Here is a 9,885-nt window from a genome sequence, read left to right on the forward strand (position 1 = left end):
AAATTTTGACAAAATATATTTTTATGGAGAGTAAAATATTAAAAGTTGTTTAAGATTTAAGTTGATTTATTCTGGAATAATATTCCTGCCTTTTTATTATTCAGAATTATGTTAAAAAGTTACAGTTTTAAAGTTTGAAAAACTGACACTCTGCTAGATTTTTGGACTATTTTGGCATTTACTAAGATTTTTAAGACTATTTTGGAGTTTAGATAATATTTCAGCTACATGCTAACTGTTTTGCTAATCTAATTTTTTTTTTGTTTTTTCAGGCTAATTTGGTAATTAGCTAAGTTTAGCTAGCTATCAACTTCAGCGTTTTTATCTATCAATTTCAGCGGCCATATTCTTCTTACAGCATTCACACTAGCGTCATCGTAGGTAATGCTATACATCTATTTCATAATAATGTTAAAAAGTTATTGTTTTAAAGTTTTAAAAATATAATTTTAGTCTTTTCAATAAATATTTATCCTGTTCGGCCTGCAACCTAAGGTCTTTTGGGATTTTGGCCCCCTGTGTGATTGAGTTTAAAACTCCTGTTTTAAATCCAGCCCAAATTTTAGCAGCCAGAACCACAGGGTTCAAAAAAACTGCAGCACAGCAGCATGAAATGCAAAATCGGTGTAGAGAGAAGGACATGAGAGAATGCAGCTCTAGAAGTTTCCAGAGGGTAAGGGGCATTGCTGCTCCAGCAGTGGGTGAATGTGTGAGTTTGCACGACTGTGGAGGTGCATGCTACCTCATACCCTCCTGATCAACATCTACGACCAGTTCAGAAAGGGTATGAATTTTAGAGGGCTAGATTTGAACGAGGTTCAGAGTAGATTTTCAAAATGTAAAAATATGGAATGGGAACAAGAGTCCAAACTTTTTGAGCAGACAATTTATTTGAAACAATAATTCAACTGAAAGGGACTGATCAAAAGTTTAGGACCAGAGCATAAAAACCGTTACGTCCTTAAAACCGAATTAAAAGGTCCCGAGTTCCTGATTGGCAGATGCGACATGGCGACCTCAAGACTTCAGAATGCACCTTAACCTCCACACAGCCAGCTGCAGTTTGACTCTTCAACAAACCCCTAACCCTTAATTAACTCCACAGGGGGTCTGCTCTTCTATTCCCACATCGCCGTGTCGAGGCTGCTCGAGTCTGGATCCCTCCCCCATCCTGCTGACTCACCCAGCTCTCCCTCAGAGGCCGCACGCATGGGGGTGATGGGGGGGTGGTCCCCGGCGTCGCTTCCTTTCCTGGGTCGGTTCAGTCCAGCCGACAGCAAGGCTTTGACCTGATGAACGTAAGGGGGGGGGGTCACTGAGCTGCAGCCTCAGGAGAAATGCTTATACTGATAGTTCTGAAACGTTTTTAAGTATCCTTTTTGGAAGGGTTTCCTGAAGTTTGGGAAATTTCCGCTTACGCAACTGGCTTAAACTGCGACATTTCCGCTTCCGGCTAGAGATTGTTTCTGGCTAGTGCTGCCACAAACGATTATTTTAATAGTTGACTAATCACTGATTATTTTTTCCAATTAATCAGGTCATGCACAAAGTGGATGTAAAGCACACACCTTAACCATCATCCGCTTTAAACTAACTAAATATAACTAAATAGATATATTCACACTAGCATTATCGCAGATAATGCTGTAAGCTGAATTTGGCAACTTCAGATGCTAGGGACGATAGCGGAAGATGCTGAAATTGATAGCTGAAAACGCTGAAGCTGATACCCAGCTAAAATATGGGTTAAATGCCAAATTAGCCTAAAAAATAAAAAAGCCCAAGTTAGTCAAAACAGATAGCATGTAGCTGAAATATTAGCTAAACTCCAAAATAGCCTAAAAAAACTTAACAAATGCCAAGTCTGTCCAAAAAGCTAGGAGAATGTCATAATAATTTTCAACTTTACTACAAGCATTTGCTTCTGCCTATCCCCTTTTCAAACATGTTTGTTGATTTTGGTTTTTATTTATTTTTTTGTTCTGTTTTGTTTTGTTTGGGTTTTGTTTTTTTTTTCTGCTGTGATTTATGCTCTGTATATTTTTATCTTTTTTTTTCTTTTTGCATGTTTGAAATAAACTATTCTAAACAATCTGACTCCATATAATATAAAGTAACCACTAATTGACTGTTAGATTAGTTGTCAACTATTCTAATAGTCGATTAGTCGTTGATTAGTCGACTAATCGTGGCAGCCGAATTTCAGGCGCCATCTTGCATGAGAGGCCCCTTGCACTTTGGGGTATGTGACTGTAGTTTAAAGGTCAAAGTCCTGGAGTTTTTGAAGCCCCACCCCCACTGGAGCTCACCTCCTCGGCCCACATGGGGCAGTTGGCCTGCTGCCTCAGGGTTCCCTTCAGGTCAAAGTTCTCGGGGTACTGGGTGGTCTCTGTGCGGGGGTAGCTGATGTAGCCCTGGGTGTACAGGCGCTCTGCGATCTGCATGGTGTGCTGGGGGCCCATTCCTGCAACAGACCCACACGGTTCTGACGGCGGACCAGCTCAAAACAGGATTCTCTGGTTCTGTGTAAACAAAGCTGCAGTTTTTAACAGTCGAGTAGGGCTGCAACAAATTCTTATTTTAATTGTCGACTATTCTCTGATTATTTTTTTCAATAAGTTGACTAATCGGTACGAAGAGCGCGAATTCTGTAATGTTCACCACGCAGACAGAGAAGTACTGTAGACACGGACCAGCCGCAGATCTTTCGGTTTATCTCCATACCGACAGCCACACACGATCCATTTAAACCAGTGAAAGTGCCGCGGCAGAGCTTCCTTCCTCTGCGCTAATGTTAGCTTAGCTTCCCTAGACGAAGATCATCTCTTCAGCGTGATTATACTCCGTCACAATGTGTTTTCTCTTCAGATGTTCATGCATCACCGTAATGCTGCCATGGATCAAAAGTTCTGTCTTGCAGATATCACATCAAACACTTTTTTCTTTTATTTCACAATTGACCCGGATTCGCACCACTGCACGTGTGTCAAAGAGAATGCAGACCCGGCATTAGAGATCGGACACCGTAGTTTTGAAATAAAAACAAGAAAAAAAACAAATAAAAAAATGACGCTTCAACTACCAAATTAGTTGTCGACCATTTTAATAGTCGACGTAGTCGCGACTAATCGACTAATCGTGGCAGCCCTACAGTCGAGTGACACATTCTGAGAGGACTTTTCTTCCTAGTAGTCATGCTAGTCATACGAGTCGTCCATGGATGAGGAGGTGATCACCTAAAGCGGAGCTGCCCACTCGGAGCATCTCCACAGTGTTCAAGGCCTGGGGTCTCTGCTTGGTCTTCTCCTTCTGACTCACCGCCTCCACCTGCACCCAAAACACAGGACATGAGAACCAGGTTCTCTATCTGCAAGTTCTGACCCAGTTCCTTATGGGCCGACTATGTGTTTTGTGAAGAGAACTGGTCCAGCATCAGTAAAAGCTGCAGCAGAAGCATACTGTTTCAGTTTTTTCATTTCATCACATATCTACTGCTAGTGCAGGAGTGTGTGTTGAGCCTCAGCTGGGCTGGACCGGCTCACGGTACTGCTCGTGTTCTTCCTACCTTGGCTTCTTTAGACGTCTTGGCCAGGTTGACGAACATCTGTCCCACCTCCCGGTCAAAAACCCTCACCCTGCTCCAGTCCAGAGTCAGCGGGCTGTCCTTCCCCTTGAACACCTGAGCAGAACCCGGCAGAATGTTTGGACACAAGATCTTCTAAAATGGACCAGAGCAATGGGTCTCAGCATGGAGGAGAAGTGCTGCTGGGTTGGTGGAGTTCAGCAGAGACTTCATGCTGCAGCGTCTGCATCAACCATGGACAACTGAACAAACCCAGGATGAACTCAGACTCTAACTCTACACTGAGCAGGAAATATAATAGATGTTCAAATAAAATATTATTTTACCCAATCTATTTGATTTCTATCAGTTTATTGCATATATTTAAGCTTATTTTGTATAGTTTTTTTGAGAAATGTGATGAGGAATGTTCTTTAACGTCATCATCTCTGTGAATAAAGATGGACTCTTTGAAAGGACGGGTACCTTTGCCTGCAGGATCCAGTAGGTTTCTGGTTTGAAGGACTGGATCTTGTCGTGGCGCTCCACGCAGAAGCCCAGGGTGGGAGTCTGACAGGGCCCGAAGGAGATCAGGGAGGAGTCCAGGTTTCCATATTTACCCTGAAAGTACTTGGTCTGGAAGCTGAGGAGGAGACAGAAGACAGGAGGAGGAGGTGAGGCTTCGAGGGGGCGGATGGAACCGAAAAGAACTTCAAACAGCTTCAGCTGTTCTGTAGGATTTCAGGGGCGACCAGAGCTGAGAGCTTTCTGTAGGAGCTTCTACTCAAAGAACGCGCAGCAGCGTACCGGGTGAAGGCACAGCCGATGCGCAGGTCCAGCTCCTGGCGAGCGTCCACAGACAGAGCTTCGTTCCTGTTGGGCTCTCCGAGGCGGTTCATGGCGTTCCAGATGTCCGTGTCTGTGATGGAGCTGAACTTGGCTCGGAAAACCGTCTGCTCCCTGACTCCTCCTTTGTTCATCACAGGCTGGACGGCGTCCAGGACCTGGGGCACCAGCAGAGAGAAGAGGTTGTGAGTTTGGCATTCTGATTTCAGCAGAATCAGAGGGTGGTGGATGCTGCTCCCATCAGCAGAAACCTTCATTTGTTTTCCACTGAGTTACCTCGAAACAGATGTTCTCTCCTTCTTTATCACAGTCCAGCCACAGCACCACGAAGTCACAGCCTCTGGCCTCCACCTGCACACACCCACAGTCTGCAGTCAGACAGAGCTGGACTCCTCCCACTGCCCTCCCTCTTGGTGCACAGACCTGAAGGAACTTGACCATGTTGAGTTTGGGGTTGGCCTCCTTCTTCTCTGTTGGAGCTTTGCTGAAGAGTTCTGCAGGGTCCACCTTGTCCCAGTTGTTGTATTTCCCTGCAGAAACAGGAAGGTGGCGTGAGCAGAACCCTCACAGGGCGGACATTCACATCCACCCCGGACCAACGTCTCCAAACGTGGAGATTGGGACCCACCGATGAAGTCCAGGCTCATCACGTGTCCACACACCGAAGTCATCTTGAAGCGAACGCTTTGGCCCTGGAAGCTGCCGGTGTACTCGTGCACTGAGCATGCTCCATTCAGGCCTTTACGGCTCGTACAACTGCCTGAGGACATGGAAAACAGAGGTGAATGTCAGCGTTCAGACAGAGGGGAGGAGCCTGCAGATCCTCTGCGGAACCAGAAGGTTCTCACAGGAACAAACTCTGGATCTCCTCTGTGGGTTTAAAGACGTCAACAACAAACAACACTGTTCTGGTCCACCTGCACAGGTCTGACAGTCACAACCAGGACACAAAACAACAATGTGACAACACGAAAACCACGAGACAGCAATAAGAAATTACAACAACTCACAAAAAAACTCGGACATGAATACAAAAAAAGGGACAAACGTGAGACAAGAAGGAAATAACAGGGAGACAACAATTAGACAACAGTGAGATAAGAGTGAGCTAACAATGACACATCAATGGGACAACAACATGAGACAACAATAGGACAACAGCAGACCAACAGTAAAACAACAAGACAACAGTTAGACAATAATGAGACAACAGTGAGGCAACAGTAAAACAACAATAAGACAATTATGAAACAACACTGAGACAATAATGAGACAGTAATGAGACAACAATGACAGAACAATGAGACATGTAAAAACAGGACAGAGACACACAAGATGAATGACAACGAAACAAGTCAACAATGCCACAAAAGACAATAAATATTTACCTCTACTCAAAACAAAAACAAAAATCAGAAAAAAGAGGGGAAACAACACAACAAAGTACAACAAAAAGACAGGTTACAATTAGACACAACCAGCAGTACAAAGCAATAATTCACAATGAGACAAACGGCACCAGAAACAACAATATATAGTGAAACAACAAAGAAGTGAACATTGATCATACAAAGAAACAACACACAAGACAAAAAATACAAGAGACAAAACAATGACACCCAACAGGGAGAAGAACCATGAGGTTTTTTATTTTTTAACCGTAATAAAATAGACTTTAAATTCGACACATTTTACATTTAAATGTTTACATCTGGTGGGACTTTTAGTATTGTAACTTAGAAAAATAGAACATTTATGATCCTCCGACTGCATCCCCGTGTTTTTGTGTTGTATCTGTGTGTAAATGAGAGGAACTCAAGAGGAGCGGTGAGGTTACAGAGAGCAGAGATGGTCCAGAACAACAGAGTGTGAAGGGAAGAGGTGGAGAAGCATCTGCAGGTGGGTTTGAACAGATGAATGATGGTTTCAGGTGTGATGTGTGACTAAAGAATGAAAGGAAAGGTGAAGAAGACTGTGGTGAGAGCAGACTCTGATGCAGAGACAGGAAGGAGAAATGAAGATGTTTGGACATGTTGAACGGTGATGATGTTGGTTAAAGGATGCTGAGGTTGGAGAAACCAGGAAAGAGGAAGACTAAGGAGGAGCTTCGTAGATGGAGAGGAGGAGGAGGACATGAGGATGCTGCCACTGTAAATAGGATTCAGAGGAGCCGGATGGTTGAATACTTCCTCAGAGATTTAAAACTACCACAGGCACCGTTTCCATGACAACTGTCTCTTCCTGAATGAAACCATTTCTAAACAAATCACAAAGCTAATTATTTTTGAGTCTTCAGATTTCCTGCGAAACTCTTAAAGACTCACAGAACATTTAACTAAACTTCATTAAAAAAACTATTTTATTATTATTATTATTATCATTTTTTATATAGAGAGAGACGAACAGAACCGACCTTTGGACAAGATTCTGGCGATGGACTGAGCCAGAGACGGCTTCTCCGCCACCATCAAGACGGTCCTCATGCTGCACGGCCCGGTTCGGTTCTACTCTGCAGCAGAACTCTAAAGCCACTCCACGGACAGGCTCGCTCTCAGTCCCGGTAAAAACAAACGTTTCACTTCCGGGGTCATTTGGTGTGTTTTCTGGCTCGCGAGCACCGCCCCCGTGCGGAGGGGAGTGGAACAGCAAGCAGAGCAGGGGCAGATGCACGATGGGGTGGGGGCTTTAAAACCACCACAGGTGAACCAAATCACATAAACAAACAAACAAATAAACAAATAAATAAGCAATGTTACATTATAGAAATCCAAATAAAATTCCATAAAACGGAAAAAAACAATAATATAACCAATAGTTTCAGAAAACAAAAGTAATTTCTAGGAATCAAAATGAAATGTTAAAAATAAAACACGATAAGAAAGGGTAGGTATTATGTGACATCACTGACTGGATGATGATGTTTGAGTTTTATCAAATGTGTCATTAATGTCAGCATACTAATAACACTTTTATGATTAAAACAGAGCAGATCCAGTATCACTTTATGTTAAGTAACTTTTAGTTGAAATGATGGACAAACCTCATCATCCAATCAGTAATCTCCAACAATACCGGTCTTTAATAGTTGTTTTTTTGTGTTTCATTTTTTGCACTTTCTTTTGATTCCTGGATATTACTTTTGTTTTTCAAATCTCTCTTTTTTATTTTGTTTCATTTTTTTAATAGTCTTTGGGTTTCAGATATTTTGTTATGATCTTTAAAATGTAATGCTGTTTTTCTTTTTTTTTTTTAATTAATTTGTTTAGCCCAGGGGTCTGCAAGCTTCAACTCTGAAGGAGCCATTCTGGTTGATTTCTCACCGACTACAACCCAGTAGGAGCCACAAAGTTTTCCTTCACCTTTTAAAAAAATAAGACACAGATTTGTATTTATGCTATTGTTACTACAATTATAACTGTTAACTGTTGTTCATTTAAATTAAAATAAAATTGCCTTTTTTTTTTTTACTTTTGACACAAGTTCCTTTCAAAATAAAAGACACCCTCTCACATATGATTATCTCAACACAGCAAAAGTAGTAATAACAAGTGTAATTTCAGCAGTGATTAAATAAAAATAGTTCATTTGACTGCTGTTGGTGCATCTCTGCCAGAAACGTAAATCTAACAAACCAAAATGAAATCCGAGCTAATCAAGAGTCCATATTTTTCAAACACACTTAAAATTCCTTCATTTTTTTCAAAATTAGAAAATTTTCTTAAAAATCTGGTTCATCCTAATTCTGGTTGTGCTTATTGACATCTATTGATTTTTTGTAGATCTGGACAGTAAATGTTGTAGTTCGACTTGTGATACACACCGTCCTTCAACTGTTTGTAAATGAGTTAAAGTTTGAGTTAGATTTCTTTTACATCTTTCTCACTTCTTACTTTAAAGTTATTTTTAACATTAAGAAACGTTATTTTAGTTTACTTTAATAAAAGAGCCACATGTGGCTCCGGAGCCACAGGTTGCAGACCCCTTGGTTTCACCTTTTTGATTGTGATTGTTGGTGTGGTTTGTACTTCAGGGCCACCGTACAATAGCTCCTTATATCAAACAAACATTACATTGATCAAATGTTTAAATCTTGTTTGAAGGGCCATCAAAAACTACAACAATGCGTTATCACATGGAGTCAGTGAACTGTCCGTCTGCATGTCTCAAAGATCTTTGTCTTTGAGTTCTACTCATTGGAAGTGAATTATGAAGATTCTCATAAAGATAGACAGACTTTGTAATTGATTGAGGACTAAAAGCACAAACAATGCAATAAAGTTAGATTTGAGTTGAAATGAAAGTATTGGAGCCTCAAAAACTGGAGCTCTGTTTGTGCAAATGAAACAGACTCCAGCCTTTGAAGATGTCATAGTAACTATGATAAAACGCACAAAGCTAAGAACTCATTTCTGTTTGTCAGAGTAACTGCAGAGAAGGAAACAAAAATGTCACACTTCATTTTCTTAGATAGCTTAAATAAAGGATGCAAACATGAGAGCTGGTAACCTCCTGCAGTGGTTTCCAGCAGCAGGTGCTCCTGTCCTCAAACTGAAGAGGATGAGCATCTTCCTCACAGCGGTGAGGGGGGGCAGGTGTCCCAGACACTGCAGCCGGTGGAGGTGTGACCACGCTGACTGCAGGTTCTGCTGACTAGAGAAGTCTAAACCAGGGGGTGTCAAACTCAATCACACAAGGGGGCCAAATCCAAAACACACCTTAGATCGCAGGTCGAACAGAATAAACATTTATTGAACACAATAAAACTACATTTTTAAAACTTTAAAACTGTAACTTTTTAACATAATTATGAACTAGATATGAAGCATAATGCTAGTGTGAATGCTGTAAGCTAAATTTGGCTGCTGAAGATGGTAATGCTGAAACTGATAGCTTAAAACGCTGAAGCTAATAGCTAAAAATGCTGAAGCTAATAGTTAAAAACGCTGAAGCTAATTGCTGAAAATGCTGGAGCTAATAGCCAAAAACGCTGAAGCTAATAGCTAAAAACGCTGAAGCTAATAGCTGAAAACACTGAAGCTAATAACCAAAAAAACGCTGAAGCTAATAGCTAAAAACGCTGAAGCTAATAGCTGAAAACACTGAAGCTAATAACCAAAAAAACACTGAAGCTAATAACCAAAAAAACAGTGAAGCTAATAGCTAAAAACGCTGAAGCTGATAGCTGGAAAACGTTGAAGCTAATAGTTAAAAATGCTGAAGTTAATTGCTGAAAATGCTGAAGCTAATAGTTGAAAACGTTGAAGCTCATAGTTAAAAAAGCTGAAGCTAATTGCTGAAAATGCTAAAGCTAATAGCCAAAAACGCTGAAGCTAATAGCTATAGACGCTGAAGCTAGTAGCTGAAAACACTGAAGCTAATAACCAAAAAAAACGCTGAAGCTAATAGCTAAAAACGCTGAAACTAATTGCTAAAAACTTTGAAGCTGGTAACTGAAAACACTTAGCCTAGTAGCCAGC

The 9,885-nt window shown here is 41.3% G+C and overlaps 1 protein-coding gene across 1 annotated transcript in view; it reads right to left on the reverse strand.

Moving 5' to 3' along the window:
• The window catches only part of top3b (DNA topoisomerase III beta), a 15,094-nt gene extending 8,031 nt beyond the window's left edge, over nt 1-7,063 (reverse strand). The window contains exons 1-10 of the mRNA XM_024260265.2: nt 6,822-7,063; nt 5,037-5,168; nt 4,832-4,938; nt 4,685-4,759; nt 4,370-4,566; nt 4,049-4,205; nt 3,566-3,679; nt 3,237-3,327; nt 2,310-2,464; nt 1,184-1,289 (exon numbers count right to left, since the gene is read on the reverse strand). Coding sequence (XP_024116033.1) covers nt 1,184-1,289; nt 2,310-2,464; nt 3,237-3,327; nt 3,566-3,679; nt 4,049-4,205; nt 4,370-4,566; nt 4,685-4,759; nt 4,832-4,938; nt 5,037-5,168; nt 6,822-6,891 — 1,204 coding nt within the window. The 5' untranslated portion in view covers nt 6,892-7,063. The remainder of the gene's footprint in view (nt 1-1,183; nt 1,290-2,309; nt 2,465-3,236; nt 3,328-3,565; nt 3,680-4,048; nt 4,206-4,369; nt 4,567-4,684; nt 4,760-4,831; nt 4,939-5,036; nt 5,169-6,821) is intronic.
• Nucleotides 7,064-9,885: the final 2,822 nt, after the last annotated feature.

Source organism: Oryzias melastigma, linkage group LG9 (genome assembly GCF_002922805.2).
Source record: "Oryzias melastigma strain HK-1 linkage group LG9, ASM292280v2, whole genome shotgun sequence".
Lineage (NCBI taxonomy): Eukaryota > Metazoa > Chordata > Actinopteri > Beloniformes > Adrianichthyidae > Oryzias > Oryzias melastigma.